Genomic DNA, 26072 nt, shown 5'->3' with positions numbered 1-26072 from the left:
TGAAATAGGGAAAAACAGAAAACCCAAACAGACCAATAACAAGTAATGAGATTAAATCAATAATTTTAAAAATCTCCCAGCAAAGAAAAGCTCAGGACCAGATAGATGGCTTCACTACTGAATTCTACCAACTTCCCCCAATGTTTTTTTTTTTTTTTTTGAGATGGAGTCTGGCTCTGTCACCCAGGCTGGAGTGCAGTGGTGTGATCTTGGCTCACTCCAACCTCCACCTACCTGGTTCAAGCGATTCTCCTGCCTCAGCCTCTGGAGTAGCTGGGACTACAGGCGCACGCCACCACGCCCAGCTAATTTTTGTATTTTTAGTAGAGATGGGGTTTCACCATTTTGACCAGGATCTCTTGACCTCGTGATCCGCCCACTTCGGCCTCCCAAAGTGCTGGGATTACAGGCTTGAGCCACCGCGCCAGGCCTTTTTTTTTTTTTCTTCTTAGACAGGGTCTCATTCTCACACATGCTAGAGTACAGTGGCATGATCCTAGCTCACTGCAATCTTGAACTGGGCTCAAGTGGTCCTTCCACGTCACCCTCCTCCTGAGTAGCTAAAACTATTAATCCAAGCTCGCACAATGATGCCTGGCTAATTTTTTTAAAAAATGAAACTTTAGAGCCAAGCATGTTTAGTCAGGATCTAGACACCACTAAATGTTCTCTTTTAATGTTATATATACTGTTTTAACAGGCTTGGCTGGTCTACCTTCAACTTATTTAAGAACATGTATTATAAAACTATATAAACAAAAACCTTAGATTACCATGTATGGATCATGCTAAAGTAAACTGTCCGCTAATCATTTTAAGGAATCTTCTCTTGGATAAATGGATTGTACTTCTTAATCATGGTCCATCTTAAATTAGAGATGTCAAAAAAATTTTCAACTTGGGTATAATTTCAGGAGAAGGAAAAGGTAAAAGAATCTCTAATAATTTGTTATTATGTGCTGTGTACAGAATACTGTGTAAGGGACTTTATATACATTATCTTATTTAAAGGTCACAACTGCATATCATAACATAATCCTCTTAAAGAAAATGGAGTTTAAGAATGTTAAATAATTTGCCTTGTTCCACATAGATACTATGGGGTGAATAAATTATGAAACCGGGTCTGTTTAATTCTAGAGTCAAGGCATAAAAATATTTAATTTTAAATACAATGTCTAATTACTTAAATTTTTATGTATTGTAACTAACAGGTACATTGTACAAAATCAAAAGCTACAAAGAGTTGTATATAGAAAATACATTTTTGTCTCATCCTGGCTCTGTAGTCACTCAGTTTCCCCAAAACAGTCCTTAACAGTTGTTTTCAGAGCTATTCCATGCATGGACAAGCAGATTGTTTTCTTGCACTCAATTTTGTTAAATAGCAATGGGTGTAACAAAATATATACACTGTTCTTCATATTTTTAAAAAAGTATTTAGCAATATATGTTGGAGATTATTCCATGTCAGTGTATCTATTGCTGTATTATTTTTAAATGATATCGTAGTATTTAATGATACATGGTATTTTTAACCCATCCACTGTTTAAATTTTTCCAATCTTCAGCAGTTACTAATAATGTTGCAGTGATTTTCTTTGTCTGTGCAGTATTTCACATAAAACTGAATTTATCAGTAAGAGTTGAAACGTAGATCGGAGTATGAGAGGTATTGTCCATATCCATCCATAGGAATTAAATCAATTTATATTTGAAACAACAATATATATGCTGTTTCATTACACTCTCAAAAACATGTTGCTATGAAATACCTGGGTCTTTGTCAAACTTATAGTTAGATAAAGAAGATATTTCAATGTAGGTTTATATTTATTTTTCTTTCTTTTCCTTTCTTTTTTTTGTTGAGACAAAGTCTCCCTCTTGTCCCCCAGGCTAGAGTGCAGTGGCGCAATCTCAGCTCACTGCAATGTCTGCCTCCCGGGTTCAAGCGATTCTCCTGCCTCAGCCTCCCGAGTAGCTGGGATTACAGGCACCTGCCATCACGCCCGGCTACTTTTTGTATTTTAAGTAGAGACAGGGTTTCACCATGTTGGCCAAGCTGGTCTTGAACTCCTGACCTTGTGATTCACCTGCCTTAGCCTGCCAAAGTGCTGAGATTACAGGTGTGAGCCACCACGCCTGGCCACATTTATTTTTCTTAAAGGTGATGAGGCTGGACATTTTTCTATTGGAATGTTAGTCTTTATCCTTTTGGGTTATACAAATTCTTAGTAGAAATATTAACATTTTTTGGGGGGTGAGTTGCTAATATTTTCTCTGTCTTTTGTCCATTTTCTGTGTTTAGGTTATTTTTTTTCTAGTGGAACTACTGTTTTTATACAGTCAAACTGATTAATCTTTTATGTCATCTGGATTTTATAGCAAACTTAGCTTTTCCATCATGCTTTTATGGTTTCACTTGTCATGCTTACTCTGGTCTAAGCTAGGAGAGCTGGGCATGGTAATTCCAGCTTTTTGGTTGGCTGAGGAGTTGAGCCCAGGAGTTTAAGGCTACATTGAGCTATGATTGCACCACTGCCCTCAGCCTGGGTAGCAGAGTGCGACTGTGTCTCTTAAAAAAGAAAAAAAAATTATTAAACAAAAAATCTAGGAGAAAGGGACTTCTTGTTTATCCCCCCAAATAGCTACTAAGCCCAGTACTCTTTTCTGAATAATTAATCTTTTATTGATTAGTTTGAAATGTCACATTTTATCAGGTTTTATTTTATTCTGAATTTCCATTTGTTATAGGGTCTGTTCCCAGACTTCCTGTTCTCTTCTGTTGATCTAATTATGCATAAGTACCATGCTGTTTTATTTACCATACCTTTATATTACTTTTAATGTATTACTTACATTCAATAAAATTAACCAGTTTTAAATTGCATACCGTCATGTAACTCACAACAGTCAAGTTAGTTGTATCCTTGTGCCCTTTTGCACCCAAACCCCTGGATAATATGGTAAATGTGTGTGTAACTTTGTAACTTACTTCCATACAATTTTTCCCCTTTTACATTTTTACCAGTGGTGTAAGAGAGAGTTCCAGGTGTCCCATATCCTTGTCAGCATTAGGTATTATCAGTCTTTCTAACTTCAGCTATTTTTGTGGCTTTGTTGTGGCAACTTACTGTGGTTTCAATTTTCATTTCTCTTAAGACTAGGGATTTTGATCCTCTTCTCCTGTGCTCATTGGCCATTCATATAGCTTGTTTTATGATGTTTCTAGTCATATCTTTTCTCCTTTATTTATGGGTTGTTTCTTCTCTAACTATTGCTCTATAAGAGTTCTTCAAAAATTCTGGATATAGGCTCTTTATAGATATGATTTTTGCAGTTTTTTACCCCAGACTGTGGTTTACCTTTCTACTTTTTTTAAACCTGTCTTTCAAAGAGCAAACTTTATCTTCATGAGGTCTTTTTAAACCATTTCTTCTTATTGTTCTTTCTTTGTCTAACCTTGTGTCACAAATATTTTCCCCTCCCAAGAAGTTTAATGGTCTTACTTAACTTTATATATGACCCATTTTGATTCAGTTTTTATTGTGAGGCAGGGTCAATGTTTATTTTTTTCCTATACAGCTTTCCAGTTTTCCAGCAGCTTTTATTAAAAAGTCTACCCACTGTCCACTCAACTAACTTAACGCCTTTTTTGAAAATTATTTGTCCGGTAAGTGTTATTTCATCAATGTCACTCTGTCATGATACTGTAATTTTATAGCAAGAATTGAAATCATCAATGTCACTCTGTCATGATACTGTAATTTTATAGCAAGAATTGAAATCAGAAGTTCTTTTAAATTTTTTTCAACTATTTGAGTATTTTTCCTCTCCATTAAAATTTTAAAATAAGCTTGGTAATTTCTTCAAAAAATCCTCAGGATTTTTATTGTGATTTCATTCAATCTAATTTCCCTTTGCAGTACTTGTAGTTTTTCATATAAAGGTCTTTCACAACTTGCATTTGATTTGTTTCTGAATATTTTTGATTGATGCTATTTTGGAGTTGTTCTAAATTTTTACCTTCCAATTGTTTGCTGCCAGTTTATAGAAATGCAGTTGGTTTTTGTATCTTGCAACTTTTCTAAATTCAACTATTCTACATGCTTTGTGGGTTCCATAGGGTTTCTGTATACATAATCACATTGCTTGTATGTAAATATTATTTTAATTTTAATATTCAACTTTTATGGCTTTTTTTTTTTGCGTTATTGCCGTGGCTATTCTTTTAGTATAATGTTAAGTAGAAGTGTTGAGGGCAGACATCCTTGCCATGTTCCTGATGTTAGGTAGAAAGCTTTGAGCCTTTCACTGTTGAGTATAATGCTAACTGTAGATTTTTCACAGATACTCTTAATTAGGTTGAGGAGTTCCCTTCTATTCCTGATTTGCTGTGACTTTTATCATAAAATGGTGTCAAATTTGGTTTTAATGCTTTTTCTGTACCTATTAAAATGATAAGATGAATTTTCTCCCTTGTTCTATTAATATGTTAAATTGCGTTGGTTAATCTCTGATGGTAAACTAACCTTACATTTCTAGGATTATCTCCACTTAACCTTTTTTATATATTTTTGGATTCAATATGCTAATAGCTTTAAAGGGTTTTTATATCTGTGTTCATTAGGGATTTTGTTCTTTTTTCTTGTGAGATATTTATCTGTTTGTGACCTCATAAAATGAGATGGTCAGTGTTCTCTCCTTGCATGTTTTCTGTTAAGAGTTTGTATAGGACTGATGTTATTTCCTCTTTAAATGATTAAAGGAATTCACCAGTGAAGCCATCTAAGCATGGAGTTTTCTTTAGTGGGTGTCTTTTTAATTACAAACTCAATTTTTTGAGTTGATATTGAATTCTTTAGTTCATCTGTTTCTTGTAATTTTTCAAGAAATTGTGTTATCTAAGTTGTCAAACTGAGGCATCAAATTGTAATAATATTTTGTTAATTTTTTAATGCTTAAAGAGTCTGTAGTTAATCCCTTCTTTTATTTCTCACTTTTCTTGTTCAATCTGGCTGGAGTTTTGTCAGTTTTATTGATTTGCCCCTCTCCCCTAAAATAATCAGCTTTTGGTTTCATTGATTTCTTTCCCTCCCCTCATCAATCTGTGTTTTTAGTTTTACTGATTTCTATTCTTATCTTTATTATTTCCTAACTTTTATGTTCTTTGGCCTTAATTTGCTTTTTTAAAAATTTTTTAGTTTCTTAACATAGAAGCTTAAGCCATTAATCTAATACCATGTTCCTTTTTTAACACAGGTGTTTAGGACTACATTTTCTTTCAGCACTGCTGTAGTTGTGTGTTGTATTCACATATTTTTCTGTGGACTGCCTTTAGCCTGAGGCTGAAAGCTTTGGAGAAGGGAACATACTCTTAGAGCTTTCCATCTCCCTTCCCACAAGTGAACATGAGCTCCCACCAGTCTGTCTGCTTCTGCTCCCTCTCTAGTACCTTCTGATGATTATCTTATGTCCAAATTTTGTCATTGTTTTCTACAGGGATGATTTGACCGATAGGGTCTTAACTCCATCATGCTAGAAAATGGAAACTGCTTAAGGACTTTTTTTCCTTTTTAACTATTAAGAGAAAGATTCCTGAAGCATAGGATTTTAGAGTTGGCATAGAATTTAGAGATTACTTAGTTTCTCTTTATGCAATACAGGAATCATCCCTGACTCATTCTTTCTTCAATTAGTTACCAAATCCTAGTTTTTCTCAAAATATAAAAATATTCTGTTTCCAATTATGCTGTTAGTAGCTTCCAGGTTGCAGCTGAGCTCCTGATCACTTGGTCCTTTGAATTATCCTTTCTTTCCTTCAGTCCCATCCTTAAAAACCCAGTAGGGCTAGAGTCCTTCTCAACTTCCCCTCTGTGTGTTACTTCTTTCAGCTTTGAATACCTGATGTGTGTCCTGTGCCTAAGGGATTATTCTTGTTTATCCTGAGGCCCACTTTGGATATTGGTTTATGAAGGTGGATACACCCTCCTACCCCTTACCTTACAGAAATCCGTATTAGACTTAAGGTCCATAATCTTTTTCCTTCACCACTGAGTGTTTATTTCTCCTACTCTTTACTGCTATAGTCATTTTTATCATTCCAAACCTGTCCTTCTGCAAGACAAGAGGAAAATTCATCTTGAGCCCCTATTTAAGTATTTCATTCTTAACTTTTCCATTTGTTTATTTTCTTTTCCTTCCTGAGTTATAAGCTACTTATAGAGTATCTTACCCATTGTAGGCTCTTAACTATTTGTAAGCTTGATAGGATTTCATGAAAATGCAAACTACTAATGGGAACAGATTTTGGACTGGAGAAAAAAAGATTTTAGAACTTTGAAAGCAAACAAATACAGAGTAATTTAAGCCAGGCATAAGTGTAAGCAGCAAACAAAACAGCATGTTTGCCAATGAGAGTTAAAAAGGGAATTAAAGTTGGAGTTTGCAGGAGGAAATGATAGGGAAAAGAATGGATGCATCGTAGTGGTCAACTATATACTGTTTGAGACTATACCAGTTTTAGCTTGTTGACAATTTGGTGTAATTTTAGGGAGTATTTAAGATTGCTATGCACATTTTTTTCCAAATAAATGTTTGCTTACCAGATGTTTAGAATATAATTATCTGGTCTATTTAATTCTTGTACAACTGACTAAAGGAAAACACTGTATCTGTAGTGCCAGGTTGGGAAATGGATGAGAGTTTAGAATAGAAAGTTCTTTTCTTAAAGTATAAAAGCAACAGACCTACATAACAGGGTAGGAAATAAATCATTATAAGTATTTAGATTTCAGGTCAAGTTATAAAGAGTTTTGTTAAATTAACTAAACTGTTTAGAATTTATTAAGATATGCAGAATAGATTTTAAGAAAAAATGTTTCATAGAGTTCAGCTGTCTCTGATGGTGGTGCATATGTAGATTTTTACTTTTAGCCAATTTTATGACCACTTAACTAGTGAAATGAAATATTAAACTTAAAACTATCGTAAAGAGTCCATTTGCCTAGTGATTTTGTGCCAGGAAATGCATGTGCCAATTGTACGTACCCAACTCATGGCTTCTTGGTTTCTCTGGATCATGAATCACTCTAGAGTGAGAAAAGAGTTTGAGCCTTTTAGAAAGCATGAAAAGGAGAGTAATATTAAAGAGATAGTGATTTAAAACCTGGCCAAGTCATGGATTAAGCCAGAAATTTTCCTGATATGACCTCATGATTTCATATTAAATTGTTATATAATTCTGGAATTCTAAAGCATTACATTCTGCAATGTAGTGTAGTGGTGAAAACTAGGAAAGGCACACATTGTGATATATCTAGATTATTCAGAGTGAGATCAGCAAGAAGCCAGCAGAAACAGCATGGCCTCTGATGAATGCTTTCATCCATTCTCAGTTTTTCAAGACATACGAAGACCGTTATTGGATATGTAGAAGTTCTTGTAGTGGTCTGCTTTCACAGGATAATGGAAACTGGATAGGAAGCTGTTCAGAAGTTCAGCCTCCCAGAATATAAACTGCCAAATATTAAATAATTTTTTCAGTCAAATCTGATGAAATGATTAGAATTTATTTTACATGCTGTTAGTATTTTTACATATGCATTTTTCTTTTTAAAGATCATGAATAAAAACAACTCAGTTACAATGTGTTGTTTACCTTTTTAGTACACTATAGGAACATGATTATAATGCATGCTGCTGTTAACATGAAAGTGGTTCAATACAGTGATATGGGAATTGGAAAGGCTCATGTGGTCAGATTTTCAGTTTGATCTGTAGTTTATTGATGTATTTATAAACATTACAATTAATTTGTGTAAATAAATGTGCCATTGCTAACACAGTTTTAAGAATTACTAAATTTACTGAAGTCACCTTAATTTTATTTACTATCGCATGTTAACCACAAAGAGTAGATGTCTATTTGACATATTTAAAATTTATAATGCCTAACTTTACCTCCTGTGAGAAGGAAAACTCCCCCTTTCTTACCCAGCTTCCTCCTACTTAAAACAGACATTCACTAAAATTAGAACAAAGTCATGAATATTTTTGACTCTATCCAGTTTGGTGGGTTCTTTTTTTATTTCAACACAATTTCATGCTGCCCTCCTGCTCATAACAAGAAGAATAAGATGAATGGATTCATCTTATTGATGAATCTATTAAGATGAATAGATTCATCTTATTGGTGATTTTGTGCCAGGAAACTCACATGCTAGTTGTCCCTTCCCAAACTGTAGAAGACACCCCACAGGACTCAGTAACACTCCACTCCTGCCAGTTCCTTTAGTGCAATCATAGGCATTAGTTTTGCTACCTACATTAGGTAAATGTGCCTTATTACCCAAAAGTAACAACAGCTCGAGCCTTCCTGGAATGAATCTCTGCAGCTAGTGTGTTTGAAGCTCCACCTGTGACTCTTTCTTCAAAGGGGGCTTCTAGTTGAGGATTCCTGGCTACTTATTAACTATGCTATAGCTATTACTGTCACAGCAAACTTTCTGATGTCCTGGCCTTCTTTATTATATTGATTGGATTATGGTATCCTATTAACTAATCATATAAAGCTTCACAACAGCCTTCTTCCTCTGTGTTATTCCACATATTACTTAATAACTAAAGGCCAGAAGTAGTATTTTACTAATCTTAACAGTGAACCACTGTGATGCACACATCCTATAACAGAGAATGAAAATACCAGATACTGGCTGGAGGTCCTCAGACATCAGGAGGATGGCATAGTAGAGTGGGAGATCCTGGCTCCTGAACCAGCGTTGGGGCCAGACTTTATTTTATGTGAGAAGCGTAAACCCAAATTGTTTATATGACTTTTAGATTGGTATTCTGTTATTTATAGCCAAAAGCATCCTGATGTAACTTGCTTTCCCCTATTTCACCAAGCCATAAGAAATGTATCCATTGTTTGATTTGCTTGTTCAGTAAATTTTATTAATGCTAGTCATGAATGAAAATTTTTATGAAAACCATCAAATAAAGTAGAATATATTAAACATATTTTAGTTCTGTTGCCTGGAAGACACACATACATCTCTGCTTATTTTTAGATATATAACAAATTATTTCATTTTAGCAATTCTATTGGTATTTGAAACATAAAGTTTTGGTAATTGTTGATTTTGTAGTTTTGGTTGCCAGCATTGCTTGGCCGAGATGAGTTTTGATGCATGGCCGGGAGGGTGGTAAGTAGTGGGGATATACTTTTGTTGACGAAAAGAGTCAAACTCTGTAAAATATTTGAAGAGATTTATTCTGAGCCAAATGTGATTGACCATGGCCCATAACACAGCCCTCAAGAAATCCTGAGAACATGTGCCCAAAGTGGTCGGGGTACAGCTTGGGTTTATAATTTTAGGGAGCCATGGGACATCAATCAAATACATTTAAGAAATACATTGGTTTGGTTCGGAAAGGTGGGACAACTTAAAGCAGGGGCTTCCAGGCTATAGGTAAATTTAAACATTTACTGGTTTACAATTGGCCGAGTTTATGTGAAGACCTGGGATTAATGGAAAGGATTGTTTAGGTTAAGGTAAAGGATTGCGGAGACCGGTTTTTTTGTGCAGAGGAATCTCTCAGATAGCAAACTTCAGAGAGAGAGCAGGTTGTAAAATGTTTCTTATCAGATTTAAAAGGGTGCCTGGCGCTTAGCTGATTATCTCCTAGATCTGGAAAGAAAGGAAGGAAAACAAAGGGAGAAGGGGATTCTCTGTAGAATGTGGATTTTTCCCACAAAAAACTTTGCAAGGCAATTTCAAAGTATGGCAAGGTAATATATTTTTATTTTTTCCCTTGTTATGCCTGAGTAAGACTGGAAAGTAAGTCACAATATACAGGGTTAAACAAAGCTCATGTGATGAGAATTTATGGTTTGTAGGGCATGACTCCCTAGATCCCTTAGAAAGGAATTTGGGCAAGATAAAAAATTAGAGCTTAGTCTTCACTTTCTTCCATTGGGAAGAAAAGAAAGGTTCAATTCATTTAAATCATCTGCCAGGCAGTTTACCAGGATTACCCTTCTTTCTAGAATGACATTGAGAACTAAGTAATTTTTTAGGATGGCACTGAAATCTAAGTAACTTAAATGAAGCTTTTGTTTTGAATGTGTTAGCTGACTTCTGAACAGAGCTGAAGCCCTGAGCTGTGTGAAGTTGACAGTTTCTTTGGCCAGGAGAAATGGCTGGGAGCTTTAAGGTTATCTAATCAATCACTTACTGACATTAATGCAATTGGTTACCTAAATTGGATATCCTGTTGATGTGTACTGTTTCTAATACCTCAGCAAATTTACATTGCGTTAGGCTGCTAGATATCCCAGATGTGAGCTAGGAAGTGAATTTCACCTCTAGTACTTTCAGTACCCTTAGGTCTGCTGAAAATTGAGGAATTCCTTTGCTTAAATTAATAATTACATTCTAAAATTATCTAAAAGTTATACTTCTATAATGGTAGCTTCAGTAGAAAGAAATACAGAATTTGGAGGGAGCTTTAGGGTTTTGAATCTGCTTTGTATTTGGTGGAAAAGCACAAATGAAATAAATCACATAATAATCAGTTTTGAACTAACTTTGAAATGGCACTTTGCAATAATAATAGAAAAGATATGCAAGATGAACCCTCTGTATCTCATAGTTGGTAACTTTAATAGATAATTTGACTTCCGTGCCTTCAGTTGTTCTTTGTCTTGGGGCTAAGTATCTGTAAATTGTGCAGGTATTTTAAAAGAGAAAGGCAACATTGTAAGACCTGGGGGAAAATGAATTAGCTGTTGTATTTATTATATATGTCATTTAAAAAAATACGGCTTTTCCCCATTTACTTCTTATAACAAATCTTACAGAAAATATTTTCCTTATGCTTGAAGTCAGATGTTTCTGAGTGTTACACTGTTGTGTAATGAATACCAGGCAGGGACATATTATGTAGCCAAGAATTAAAAATGTTCTTCCACAATGAAAATAATGTCAAAACTATATCTTTAGAAATGCTGTTACTGATAATCTTCAATTATTACAACCAAGTAATATGGTATAGTAAGCGAATTCCAAGTAAGATTATTTAGGCCTTGATTTTGAATGGAAAATGGCCATTATTTGTGTATTTTTTTAGTCAAACAGAAGTTTGCATCAACAAATAGATGTTCTAAAGTAAACTTTTTATATGGAATCATTTTAGATTTATTGAAAATTTGTAATAACAGTACAGAGAATTTTCCTATCTTTTTCACCCAACTTCTCTGATGTTAACATCTTATATGGTATATCTGTCAAAACAAGAGGTTAATTTTGGTACAATACTATTAACAATGGACTTTACTCAGACTTCACCAATTTTCCCACTAATGTCCTTTTGTGGTTCTAGGATCCAATTGAGAATACCACCTTGCTTTTTAGTCATTGTATCTTCGTAGTCTTCCTTCATTTTGTGATAGTCTTTTCTTGCTTTTCATGGTGCCTTTGAAAAGTACTGGTTGGACATTTTGTAGAATGTTCCTCAGTTTAGGTTTGTCTGATGTTTTCTTGTGATTAGACTAGAGCTGTAGGCTTGGGGGAAGAATACTGCAGAGGTGGAGTACCCTTCTCATATCAGAGGTTCATGATATCAGCATGGCTTATCACTGGTGATGTTAATCTTAATCACTTAGTTAAGGTGGTATCTGTCAGGTTTCTTTACTGCAAAGATGCTGTTTTCCCCTTTACATTTACATACTCAATCCAGTAAGCACAGCCCACACTCAAAGGCTGGCTGTTGGGGGAAAGGAATGAAGCTCCACTTCCTGGAGTACAGAGTATTTATATATATTATTCATACTTCTGTGGAAAAAATTTGCCCCTACTCCCCATTTATTTAATTAGTAATTTAATTATATCAATATGGACTCATTGATATTTATTTTATTTTTTGGATTATAATCTGGTACTATCATTATTTTGCTGCTGAAAGTAATGGCCAGCTTTGGCCATTGGGAGTTTTCTTTTCTTGAGACAGGGTCTTGCTCTGTCATCCAGGTTGGTGTGCGGTGGTGCGTTCACAGCTTACTGCATCCTTGACCTCCTGGGCTCAAGCAATCCTTCCGCCTCAGCCTCCTTAATAGCTGGGACTATAGGTACATGCCACCTTGCCTGGCTAATTTAAAATAAATTTAAAAAGACAACAACTTTATTTTTGTAGAGAAGTGGGGGGTCTCGCTATGTTGCCCAGGTTGGTCTTGAACTCCTGTGCTCAAGCCATCCTCCTGCCTTGGCTTCCCAAAGTGCCGAGATTATAGGCATGAATGAGCCACTGCGCCCAGCCTGGGAGTTCCTGAAGGTTGGCTCTTATGTCCTTTTGACATACTACCATCTTTTTTCTTTTAACCACTTATTTTTTTGGCACTTTAAATTCTCCAGGTTCATCTTGTATTTTTCCTTGCCCCATCCCTAGACTCAGCATTTCTCTAAGGAGCCGTAGATCCCTTTTTTTTTTGAAGAATGATGTGAGAAACTAAAATCTAGGCACTTACTATGCTCTGTATGAGTTTCCTATTGCGGCTTATACTACAAATATAGAGTGGTTTAAAGGACACAAATTTATTATATGACAGTTTTAGAGGTTTGATGTGGGTTCTACTGGGCTGAAATCAAGGCATTGGCAGGACTGGTTTCTTCCTGTAGGATTGGTATGGGATCTTTTTCCTAGCCTTTTCTAGCTTCTAATGGATGCCTGCATTCCTTGGCTTGTGGCGCCTTCTTCTGTCTTCAAAGCCAGCATTGGCTGGTTGAGTCCTTCTCACATCAATACTAAGTCATGTTGTGCCTCCCTCTTCCACTTAAAAAAAATTTATTTTTAATTTTCATAGGTACATAGTAGGTATATATTTATGGGGTTTCTCTCCCACCTTTAATGACACTTACGATTACATTGGGCCCACCAGAATAATTGAGGCTAATCTCACTACCTTAAATTCGTCTGATTAGCAATCTTAATTCCCCTTTGCTGTATAACACGGTGCATTCACAGTTCCAGGAATTAAGATGTGGACATCTTTTGGGGGTTGATTATTCTGCCTACCATATGTTAATTGCTACTGGGATGTCTTTGATTATAGGTCCTCTCAGTGTGCAAAGCTAGGAATGTACTTAGGAATCAGTTTTGCAACAGGAAGAAATATCTCAGATAATAGCTCATTTAGAAAATTGGTCAAACTTCCAGTCTCATATAATATGAAAGATGAGTTTGGTCTTTCTCATGTTAACGTGAGCCCCCAAATTGTAACACGACCAAGAAGCCTCAGTGTCAAGCAAGAATTTTTACTGTCTGCATGTGTATATGATTATGTTTGTGGAGTCTAGTGAAATTTGTAGTACAAGTGGTTTCTCCATTTTTCTCCACTTTTTGGTGTGTCAAGTTTGAAATTATATTTAGAATTAAATTTGTTAGAATGTTATGTAATTATTACTTGCTCATATTTTATACTTTGATTTCTATCTTGTATTTTCAGCACAGTCACATTTGAAACCTAATGATACAGGCATACTACAACAGGATTGTTGCTGCAAAAATGTCATAAAATTACCTGTCATCAGAGTTTTTAAAAGCCTTCGTGGAAATTAATCATCTTAGAAGAGGGATGTGGAGAGCATTACCCAGTTTGTAATGTGAGTTCAGAAAAGATAGATCTTCCTTAACTTTATCTATCCAGCATTTAGCACCCTAATAAAAGTTGAAATTCTGAAAAGTATAACTACTTGTTACTTAACTCCCTGATTTATTTGTATAACTACTATTAATTATGGACAGATCCACACTCAGTAAATACAGTGTTTTCTTATGATCTTTGTGATAAAAGTTTATATAAAATTTGCATCTGTTCCTATTGTTCATTCTCATTTAATAGAGGCCTATGGGTAGCATTTCCGTGGTTGCATCCACATCCTTTATTCAGGATTGAAAATAATGTCGAAGGAGCAGTTGTCTATCTTTCTTCCGCCCTGCTTTTTGCTTCTGGTGTCATATTCATAGTGCCATAGTAGATGCCATATTGAGTTACTGCAAGGACAACAGTGATATATTTTACCCTATTGTTGAGATTGAGTTATTAGAGCATTAGGTGAGTAGTGCTGATGTTTTCATTACTCCCTTAACTATATTCATCTACACTGAAATGAAAAAAAAAAGTTGTGAAAAGGCTTACTTTTTATTAAGAATGCATAATGCCAAAATACACATTCAAATAAATGGTTATTTTTTTCTCCCCCTAGGCAACGCTAAAACTTGGTAAAAGGGAATGTAAGTCAAAACTAGGTTCTAAAATGATGAGATAGGTTTGGACAATAGAGTATGCCGAGGGATTATTTACAACTGCTTTGAGAAGGCAATGCTGATAATGTAAGGTAGTGGAGCTATGCCAGTATATATAGATTCTATCTTTATAAACCTGCCAGACTCCCAGCTCTCGTCTGAGAAATTCAGGTTAAAGACAGAATATCCTGCAGTGGAAAAGTATGAAAAAGACAAATTATCTATACTAATTTTAAAGATACAGGTTGCGCTATCATTAGCTCATAGAAATATGAAATAAATGTCATAAAAATGTGTTTTTTGAGGCTCTTAACATTAAGAAAAATTGAGTAACACTTTAAACATGGATACAATTTGCATCGATGACAATGAAATAGAAAAAAACCCAAAACCCTTGCCAGGTATTCCTGTGTTTTTTTAATAGGGAAAAAAAGAGAAAAACATTTAAGCTAAAGGAAGTAAAAAAGATTTAGAAACATTGGCTTGGAGTTTCTAGAAGATATATAACAAAATATTAGAAAAGTTTTATAGCAAAACCTCATGGATATTGCTACCACTTCCATCCCACATGGGGAGCAAGAGGTATTCTCACTTGCAATGCAGAAATACATTTGACCTGTCAGTATTGTTCAGTCTAGAACATCCTTTACAAATACGAGACTCTGCAGAATTAGTAAACATTTAAGGAAAATATTAAACAGTATCTAGTACTAAAAAATGGAAAATCTAGTCTCTGACGAATAAATAATTATCTGAGGAGAATATAAACTATGTGTAATTAATACCTGTGGAAAGATTCAAGTATCTATGCAGAGAGGTTGTTTAGTACAGTGATTTAAAAATATCAAGTCTGGTGTCAGACTGCCTGTGTTTAAAATCTGGTTTTACCACTTGCCATGTCTTTAGCCCTCATGTCTCTCAGTTTCCTCATCCATAAAATAGGGATAATAATTTTACTTAATTCATAAGGTTGTCTTGAGAATGAATTGAATTAATGAAAAATGCTTGGAACAATATTGGACATATAGTAAGCACACAGTAAACCTCAATTTTTCTTTTTTTTTTTTTTTTTGAGATGGAATCTCGCTCTGTCGCCCAGGCTGGAGTGCACTGGCGCGATCTGGGCTCACTGCAAGCTCTGCCTCCTCGTTTCATGCCATTCTCCTGCCTCAGCCTCTGCAATAGCTGGGGCAATAGAGACGGGGTTTCATCGTGTTAGCCAGGATGGTCTCGATCTCCTGACCTTGTGATCCGCCCACCTCAGCCTCCCAAAGTGCTGGGATTTATAGGCGTGAGCCACCGTGACCGGCAACAAATTATTTCTGTAAGGGACTAAGTAAATATTTTAGGTTGTGGTCCATACTATCTCTGTTGTACCTATTTCCTCTGTCATTGTAACAGTGAAGCAGCCATGGGCAATATACATAAACAAATGAGTATGGCTGAGTGCCAATAAAACCTTATTTATAAATAAACACTGAAATTTTAATTTCATGTAATTTTTTCATATCATAAAACATTCTTCTTGTGGGCCATATATACAAAGACAGGCAGCAGAGTGGATTTGGTCCATGGGCCATAGCTTGCTCCTTTCCACATTAGAGAACAAAGGGAGGGAACAAAGGAAATTAATTTCAATTAAGACAGAAAATGGGAGAAAAATGGACCAGGGTAAGGGGAGCAAAAAACCACAAGGGAGTATAACAAACAGGAAACATAAAATGAGATATCAGGAAAAGAAAAAAAAATCCCAATAAATGTGAACAGCATAAACTTTTATCATAAAGACAAGAAATTCTCAGGGTGTAGCCTAAATGATAACAGGGTATTAGATAATCAGGGTGTATCTCTACTGTAGAGCAGTGCTATTAAAGTATGATTTGTATAACAATACCAGTCAGCAAACTGTTAATATTCCTCAATAAGATAAGAACAGAACAGAAATAGAGTAAGTATTTAGAAAGTCTTTTGTTTTTTTGAGACGGAGTTTCACTCTTGTTGCCCAGGCTGGAGTGCAGTGGCACCATCTCGGCTCACTGCAACCTCCGCCTCCTGGGTTCAAGTGATCTCCTGCCTCAGCCTCCCAAATAGTTGGGATTACAGGCATGCCCCACCACGCCCGGCTAATTTTGTATTTTTAGTAGAGATGGGGTTTCTCCATATTGGTCAGGCTGGTCTCGAACTCCCAACCTCATGTGATCTGCCTGTCTCGGCCTCCCAAAGTGCTGGAATTACAGGCATGAGCCACCATGCCCAGCCTAGAAACTCTTATAATAATGTGACATTGTTACCACATCCGTGTGTGAGATTATTTTTCTACTAACTCATTGTATTTCACAAAACTCAGTTCATGCAAGTTTGGAAAATTAAAAAGAGAAAACTGGTTTGAGAATTGCTACTAGAGAATACAATGCAGTTATTTATAAAATGAAGTAATTCCCTATGTATAGACATGGTCAATGAAATAAACACATTGTAGGACAGTGTAGAAGGTATGGTCATGTGTGTGTGTGTGTATGTGTGTGTGTGTGTGTGTGTGTGTGTGTGTACGACCAGTCTTAACTGGAACTAACATGTTTTTTAAAAGCACCAATCATATATGTAACAAATTTTCAAGGAGTGGAAAAATTCACATCAATTTTCTTTTTTTTTGAGGCAAAGTTTCACTCTTGTCGCCCAGCCTGGAGTGCAATGGCAATCTCGGCTCACTGCAACCTCTGCCTCCCAGATTCAAGCGATTCTCCTGCCTCAACCTCCTGAGAAGCTGGGATTACAGGCGTGCACCACCATGCCTGGCTAATTTTTATATTTTTAGTAGAGACGGGGTTTCACCATGTTGGCCAGGCTGGTCTCGAACTCCTGACCTCAGGTGATCCACCTGCCTTGGCCTCCCAAAGTGCTGGGATTACAGGCGTAAGCCACTGTGCCCTGCCCACATCAAATTTTTAATCATGATTACAAATAAGAGATTATGACTGGTAGAGTAGGATTGAGGGAAGTGGTGATAAAGGAGTATTTTTATGTTTTAGTCTACTTAAATTTGTATTATTTGACTTTTTTTTTTTTTTTACAGTACATGTATTTCTTTTATAATGCTTTTAAAATGTTTTATTTAAATTAATAATCTCTTGGCCTTTCAAATAATTGTCACTGGTCAATTGAATATCCATTCGGAAAACAAACAATTTTAACCTCTGCTTCACATAATCCACAAAAATTCATTTGAAATGGATCAGTCATAAACTAGTGAAAGTTATAACAGTAAAGCTAATAGAAGAACACATGGAATAACGTCCTAATGAGTTTGGGATAGGCAGAGATTCCTTAAGCGGGACACAGAAAACACCAAGTACATGGAGAAGATTATATATTTATATTCTGTATATGTGTAAGTGTGTGTCTGTGTTTATACCTGATGGACTTTATATCCTAAAAACTAAGAAAAAGACAAATCAATTAAAAAAATAAACAAAAGGTTTGAAGAGGTACTTTACAATGAAGAAATCTGAATGACTAATTTGAATATGAAAAGGTGCTCATTTGGCCAGGTGTGGTGGCTCATGCCTGTAATCCCAGCACTTTGGGAGGCCTAAGCAGGTGGATCACCTGAGGTCAGGAGTTTGAGACCAGCCTGGCCAACATGGCAAAACCCCATCTCTACTAAAAATACAAAAATTAGCCGCGCATGGTGGCACGTGCCTGTAGTCCCAGCTACTCGGGAGGCTGAGGCTGGAGAATTGCTTGAACCCAGGAGATGGAGGTTGCAGTGAGCCGAGATCACACCACTGCACTCCAGCTTGGGTGACAGAGTGAGACTTCGTCTCAAAAAAAAAAAAAAAAAGGTGTTCAGCATTATTGTATAGGAAATGTGAATCAGAACTACTACACATGAATTCGAATGGCTAAAATGAAAAGAACTCGTAAGATTAAGTGTTGGGGAAAATATAAATAGAGCAATTGGAACGATCATACATTTCCAGTGGGAGTGTCAATTGGTATAATCACTTTGAAGAACTGGTGCTATCTACTGAAGCTGAACAGACATAAACCCTATGAGGCAGCAGTTTCACTGCTGGTTATCTGCTCAACAGAATTGGGTGCTCATGTTCAACGAAAGACAGGTACAAGATTATCTGTATTAACTTTATTCCTAATAGACAAGGAATCTTCATAAGAAGTATAAATAAACTGTGTATTGGTCTACAGTGGTATGTTTATATAATTGACACCAACAATTATATCGATACTGGCATTGCAAAGAAGAAAATACTGCCACACAACATAGATGAATCTCATAGACAAAATATTAGCATAAGAAGCAAAATACATAAGAATATATACTGTGTGATTCTACTTGTATGATTTGTGGTGTTAGAAGTTGGAGTATTGGTTTTCTTTTGGGAGGGGAAGTATTGACTGGGAATGGGACACATGGAAGCATTTGAGTATTTTAGAAATGTTCAATATCTTAATTGGGTGATAGCCAGGCATATATGTATATGTGACAATTTTTTAAGCTCTATACCTATATATACTTACTGTCTGCACACTTCACTGTAAGTTATACCTCTATAAAAATGTTTAAAAAACACCAACTCAGTCATTACCCACTTATCTGAAATACTGTCATTATTATATACCAAATCCTTAACATATTCAAGGACTTTTATCTAAGTCTTGCATTCATTTCCATTCACCTATTTTTGCAGGTGTACTTTTGATTTAATCATTGTTGCTTCATAATACACTTGTTTAATGGTTCATGTCTTTCCTGCTTATTATTCTATTGCAAAGTTATCTTGAATATTCTCACCTTTTTATTATTATAGATAATCTATAGCTTTATTTAATTTTTGGCTTTGTCAGCCAAATTCTCACACACCCTCGTGCTATTGAAATTTTCACTGGAGATCATTGGCATCACTGGTTGAGTTCAAAAACATTGTATAATCTCTCCATCTCTTTCTAGTTAAGTAATTGTTTTCATGTGGCTCTTGCAAGTTAATTAGGTTTATTTCTGCACATTTTGGTTTTGCTGTTGTGAATAGGAACTCTTTTGCTACATTTTACAATCCTTGATGTAATATTCTTGATATTATTGTAACTTGTTAATTATAACAACAATAGCTACCCGTTGAACACTCTGTGCTAAATAATCTTATTTGTTTCTCTCATCAATCCCCCTCAGGTAAATACTGTTGCATTGTGCTCATTTTATATTTGGGTCTGAAGGGTGAACAGCTGGCTTGTAGTGGTTTCACTCCAGAGCTATACTACTTACACACACTGCTCTGTGGGCCTAAGTGTCCTCAGATGAAGGACAGATGTGTGGGAGCGGGCAGTGTGGGGTCATGTCCAATATTGGTGGATGAGACTGACATTATAGTGAGTAGTAACTGGATGCTTATCAGCAAGACCTATACACTGAAGTGAATTTTTTTGTACATGCTTATTTATATATGTAAAATACAGTATTCTAGTTTGGACTTACCCAGGCCAAATAAAGTGTGGTGTGTGTGTGTGTGTGTGTGTGTGTATTTATTTATTTTGACACGAAGTCTTGCTCCATTGCCCAACTATGTTGTTGTATGGCTGGAGTGCAATGATACGATCTCAGCTCACTGCAACCTCTGCCTCCCAGGTTCAAGCAGTTCTCCCCGCTCAGCCTCCCGAGTAGCTGGGATTACAGGCAGCCGCCATCATGCCTGGCTAATTTTTGTATTTTTGTAGAGATGGGGTTTCACCATGTTGGCCAGGCTGGTCTTGAACTCCTGACCTCAGGTGATCCATAGCCTCGGCCCCTCAAAGTGCTGGGATTATAGGCATGAGCCACCATGCCCGGCTATGTGTGTATTTAATCACTGGTAAATAATTTAATGATTATGTATATGTATTCTCAGGGTACTGCTGTATTTACCAAATGATGATAGCTGTTGTCTTAGTTGCGTTCTTTGTTTGCAAGGAACTGCCAGCTGAAATAATAAGAGTATTATTCCTCTATTCCTGCATGGCAGGAAGAGAGGTGGATTCTCATGGATATCCAAGAGGTGGATCCGTAGACTGGCGAGGACTTGTGGAGATTGAAACTGTCTTTTGTTATGAATCATAGTCAGCTTTAGGGGGCTTTTGCCCTTCACTCTCATATGCTTTTATTTATTCTTTTTGAGATGGAGTTTGCTCTTGTTGCCCAGGCTGGAGTGCAATGGTGCAATCTCAGCTTACTGCAACCTCTGCCTCCTGGGTTCAAGCGATTCTCCTGCCTCAGCCTCCTGAGTAGCTGGGATTACAGGCACCTGCTACCACACCTGGCTAATTTTTTGTATTTTTAGTAGAGATAGGGTTTCACCATGTTGGCCAGGCTGGTCTCGAACTCCTGAACTCAGGTGATTCACCCGTCTCAGCCTCCCAAAGTGCTGGGATTACAGGCATGAGCCACCACACGCGGCCTCTTGTATGCTATTTTTATCCTGCCTCAGCCCCTCTGCTCTTTGGTCTGTCCATTTGACTGTATCCAACTTGTCTGGTTTCTCTGTGGTCCTAGGTGAAATTTCTGAGGGGGAACATTTGGTTGGCCTAGGTATTTACTGTGTTTGTCCAGGCTCTTCATGCTTTGTGGGCTATTGGACAGACTATTGGATTGATTGTCTCAGTTAGGTATCTACTGTAGTAGTCTGGTCATTGTGGCCGGGGGAGATGGCTGGTCATCTAAAATATGGCACATCTAGGGCTCCCTCTTCAAAGAGCAAGGGTGATTTGCCCTAAAGAAAAGGAATGTAGTCACAGTGTACACTCTGATTAATGTGTTTAGTACCATTGCACAATTTCCCTTTTCTTTTCAATGACATAGAAAGTGGCTAACATTGAAAATAGCAGTTGGATTTAGAGACTTGAGTAGTATCAGAAGGGAAATGTTACAGAGAATGCTTATATACTTGACGACAGTCTTTTGCTTTCTGCTCTGTAAGCTGTCAGTACATATTCTTTTATCTCCTGTAGATATCTTGGTTAAAATATCTGTTAGTTAGGATTGTTAAAATTTTGGATAAGTTAGTGATAAATACTAAAGAAAAATTCTTTCCTTAATATTTTAATAGCTAGTTTTCACTTGAAAAGATAGTTTTGAGAATTTTGCAAACCTCAGGATTACCAAATCTCTTTTAGGATATTCTCTTATATATATGTTAGTTATTTAACCCAAGATCAGTGCTGAATTTATGGTATATCATGAAATGTTTATGATAATAAGTAATTTATAGTAAAACCAGAAAACTGAAATATTGTATTCAATAATATGTGGATATTGGCAATAAAATTATAGGTAAATTTTATTGTTAAATTGATTCTAGGTTGGGCCATGCAGGCTGCTGCCTATATCTTCATTCATAGGAAATGGAAGGATGACAAGAGCCATTTCGAAGACATGATTGATTACTTTTGTGATATTCACGAACCACTTCAACTCCTCATATTCCCAGAAGGGACTGATCTCACAGGTAAGGTAGCCTGGGTTTGGCAAAGTTAGAAATCATGTAGTCTAAACTTCTCATTTCTCAGATGAAGTAACTGAACATCAACAAGAATAAAGGCTCTTCCAGGTGTGGTGGTCCATGCCTGGAATCCTAGCTACTCAGGAGGCTGAGACTGGAAGATGGATTGAGTCCAGAAGTTTGAGACCAGCCTGAGCTACATAGTGAGACTTCATCTCAAAAAAACAAAACAAAGCAAAACAAAAAAATTAATGGCTCATCCCTAAGGTCACTCAGTTAATCAATAGCATGTCAGGACTCAGAACTCTTGGTTTCTAGCCCATTGAATTTATAGTAGGCAACCCAAGAGATCATATTATTCATACTTGCCATCTTTGAACTTTATATTTTAAGCCTTAGAATATATTTTAATATATCAGGCTTTTATCTTTATGTAAGTGTAATTTTAAAATCATGTTTTAGGTTAATGTTTATCCTCCCCTACCTGTTGTTTATATTCTCTTATCCTCTTCTAAGGTATTTATCCATTAGACCATTCCTACTCCTCAGCGTCTTCCTCATAAGAAAAAGATCTGATAGTAACTAATTTCAGTTATTGTTGATTTACGTTAATAGGTTACCTTTCTCCTGATATTTAAGCCCTATCCTTGCTACAAGCAGGAATAGCTTTGCCCTTCTTCAAGAAAACTCAGCTATCATTGAGTTGTAGCGAGGACACAGGAAGACATGTTTATAACTTTTAGGCCTTCCTAAATATTAAACTTTTTTTTTTCTTTTTTGAGCCTGTCGCCTAGGCTGGAGTGCAGTGGCATGATCATAGTTCACTACAGCCTTGAACTCCTGGGCTCAAGCTTATAGTATCTGGGACTCCACCAGATGCTACCACCACACCTGGCTACCAGATTTTAAACCATATAGGCCAGGAATTGCCAATGGGTTTCAAGAAAGTCTTAAAAAGACTGAAAACAAAATACTCAACAGTCTGTCATCCTTACTAAATCAGTAGTTTTCACACTTTTTAAACCATGGATTATTTTTGCAGATGAAGCCTTCTATCAAGGATATTAGATAATAAGATGGATAAAAGCAGAACTGCTCTGGTTGATACTGGGAGGGGTGACGGTGGGGGCATAGCTTAGACAGAAAGTACTTCTGTAGAATCTTTGGACTCAAAAGACTAAAATTTACCTTTGATAGTCTCGATAACTTCAAGAAAAATACAGCAGAATTTGAGAAGGATTCAGTGGATCTTACAGCTCTGCTGTATAAGGGAAGACAGGCTGAAGCAGGAGAGAACTGAAGTCTAAAATCTGAAGTAGTATGGGCAGGTAGAACATGAACTTAACTTTCACATTTTTGGTAATAGACTAAGAAGGGCAACCCTTACAATTTAAGAGAGGAGAACAGGTAAATGAACATACTATTCACACTGTGCACATAATAATTTATGGAACTCATTATTACAAAAGAGAGTTCAAGATGAAAAATAGACATTACATACATATTTAAGCAAGTGAATAGGTGACTGAGCCATAATAGGTTGTTAAGGGAAATTAAGGTATTTTAGGATTTACTATAGGTAGCAATGAAGAGATCTTTGACACATCTATTGCAGATGGAACTGAGCTAAATGAACAGGGGCACTTTTTTTTATACTAGTCATATCTCTAAAATGTATGCCAACTGTGTAGTATATTTTTGATTTTTTACAGTTGAGATTCTAAAAGTGGTTGGATCACAGAGGATAATACTGAAGATAATAATGGCTGCTTGTTGAAGCTTGAAAATATATTATTGTAAGTTGTAAGTTGATTTCCAGAACTAAATTATCATTAGGAAATTATAAGGGACAGGTGGCCATATTTAAATTTTATAATATTTAGAATGTATAATACCTAAATTTCGATATTGAAATATCAGCTTTATTTAATAGAGTATAGAAAGCCATTCACTGAAATGATAGATTATATTTGTGAATGCAAAAATGTATACCAAAGAATGCCAACTTTGAAAGTTATTTGGTAAATAAAAACCAATGAAAGAAAGGTCATATGTTACTGCTACGTTAGTGTTAATATGTTCATACATTAGACTTTCAGAGTCATAAAATGTATATGTAAAACTTTTTTCATTCTATATTTGTTCTCAGGTTTCTTTTTATAGGTGATGAACTCTACATCTAGTTGCATAATTTTGGAGTCCATAGTGCTCACCATTACATGATGTAGTTGCATATATATTTTAAATGCAAATGATATTTACCTTTGAAGCTAGACTTTGCCAAGGAGAAAAAACAGACTGATCCTGAAGCTTTTAAACATTTTTTTAACAGTATAATACAGATAATTTTATTGAGTTGGTAAAAAAATCATTTTAAAAAATAGGCTAACAAAATATCTCCAGTTTGGAAAAAGTATCTGTTAATTAAAAGGTGTTTAGTTACTACCATACTTAACTTAAACTGGGTTTTTCAGCCCAGTGAGACTGTTTTATAATTTAAGTTCTGAATCTAGCTTGCATGTGCATTTAAATTAGTGCATTTAAATCTAACTTTACATATATTCTATCTTCATATTTTATTGTTGGTTATAACTTTTTAATGGAAGCAATATATGTTAATTTGGGAAAATTTGGAAACATGGAAGTATGCACAAAACTTGCTATAATCCCACTGCCCATAAGTGAACACTACTTTAATTTTGGTCCATTTATTTTGAGTCATTTGGTCACACACAGACATATGTGCACTCATACGTATGTCTTCTTTATTGTTGGGTTAGGGAGTTCTATATTGTATTGGCATATTAGTTAGGGTTCTCTAGAGAAAGAGAACCACTAGGATGTGTATATATAGAAAGAGGTTGAGATTTATTTTAAGGAATTGGCTCTTACAGTTGTGGAGGCTTGGTAAGTCCACGATCTGTAGGGTAGGGTGGCAGAGTGGAGATCTCAGGAAGTAGTTGAAGTTCAAGGCCAAAGGCAGTCTAGAGGCAGAATTCTTTCTTCCTTGTTGGGGAGAGGAGGGCACCTCTGTCTTTTTCTGTTAAGGTCTTCATTCACCTGATTTGATGGGGCCCACTCCCATTGTGGAGGGTCATCTGCTGTACTCAGTCTACTAATTTAAATATTAGTCTCTTCTAAAAAATACCTTCCCAGAAACATCTAGAATAATATTTGACGAGATACCTGAGTATCATGGCCTATTCAAGTTGACATATAAAATTAGCCATCACAATTAGTATATGATAATTTTGAGTTCCATTTCCCTGATTTGGAAAGATTCTAACAATTATGTTATTGCATATAACATAACACCTATATACATAAAACTTATTCTTTTTAATACGTATATGATTGCCTGGATCTTTATCCCTACTTTCATGAAGTTTACGTTCTTTGAGGAAAGACAGATGATAAACTAATAAGTTAATAAAAATATGTCAGTCATAAGTGCTATGCAGAAAAATAAGACAGGATAAGGAGATAGAGAGTCATAGAAGGGGTGTAGGGTGCTGTTTTGTTTAAGGTGGTTAGGGAAAGCCTCTCTGTTAAGTTTCTATTTAAGTAGGGACTAAATGAACAAAGCAGAAAACCATGCAGCTGTATGGGTGAAAGGCATTCTGGGTGAAGGGAGGAGCAGCAACTGCATGGATCCTGAGGTGGGAATATGCCCAGCTGGTTTGAGAATAGCTGCTAGTAGTCCCATGGGTGGAAGGAGTGTAGGAGTGGGAGAGTTACAGGGAGTAACATGACAAGACAGGAGTCAGACAAGACAAGACAAGACAAGCTGTGGTCAGAAAGTGGGATGCTTGTGCAATAACAGAGTCTGGGGATGGGTAGATGAAGTAGGGGGGGTAGATGGAAAAGTCTGCATCTCTAATCTCTCTGTATTTCTGATCATTTTTACCGTCCCACATTGTGACTGTTTGTTTTAGAGCTGTTTATACTTGGACTCACATTCTACAACAGTTCAGTTTTGCTTTCAGAATCCCCAGAGTTTTATAAACTGAAAGACCAAACTAAAAGGTAGTTACTACTCATCTTTGTGGTATCTGTGGGATTCCTAATCCCATTTAAGGTCCTGTCAGCTGTCTATAATATAAATATTGTTTTGTAGCCCCATGCCTAGGATATCCTCAAATGAATGTGAGAGGAACTTACTACTCTTCATGTGTAGGGCCTTTACTTTTGACTTGCCTGGCTCAATTCCTTTATCATAAAATGATGTAATACCCTCTATAGGAGTGTTCTTTGAATATTTCAGTGTTGTGGAAGGCGTCT

At 36.1% G+C, this 26072-nt stretch overlaps 1 protein-coding gene across 9 annotated transcripts in view; it reads left to right on the top strand.

The window, feature by feature from the left end:
* LCLAT1 (lysocardiolipin acyltransferase 1) overlaps nucleotides 1–26072 on the top strand; it is a 196509-nt gene that overhangs the window by 93572 nt on the left and 76865 nt on the right. For 8 of the 9 annotated variants that reach the window (XM_024242756.3, XM_054548253.2, XM_054548255.2 and 5 more), the window contains one exon: nucleotides 21651–21797. In XM_024242756.3, coding sequence (XP_024098524.1) covers nucleotides 21651–21797 — 147 coding nt within the window. Of the gene's footprint in view, nucleotides 1–13504; nucleotides 13662–21650; nucleotides 21798–26072 lie in introns of all 9 variants that reach the window. The other variant, XM_054548256.2, reaches the window with a different exon arrangement.

Source organism: Pongo abelii, chromosome 12 (genome assembly GCF_028885655.2).
Source record: "Pongo abelii isolate AG06213 chromosome 12, NHGRI_mPonAbe1-v2.0_pri, whole genome shotgun sequence".
NCBI lineage: Eukaryota > Metazoa > Chordata > Mammalia > Primates > Hominidae > Pongo > Pongo abelii.
Note: the sequence above shows the minus strand (reverse complement) of the source record. Positions and strands in the feature narration are given on the sequence as shown.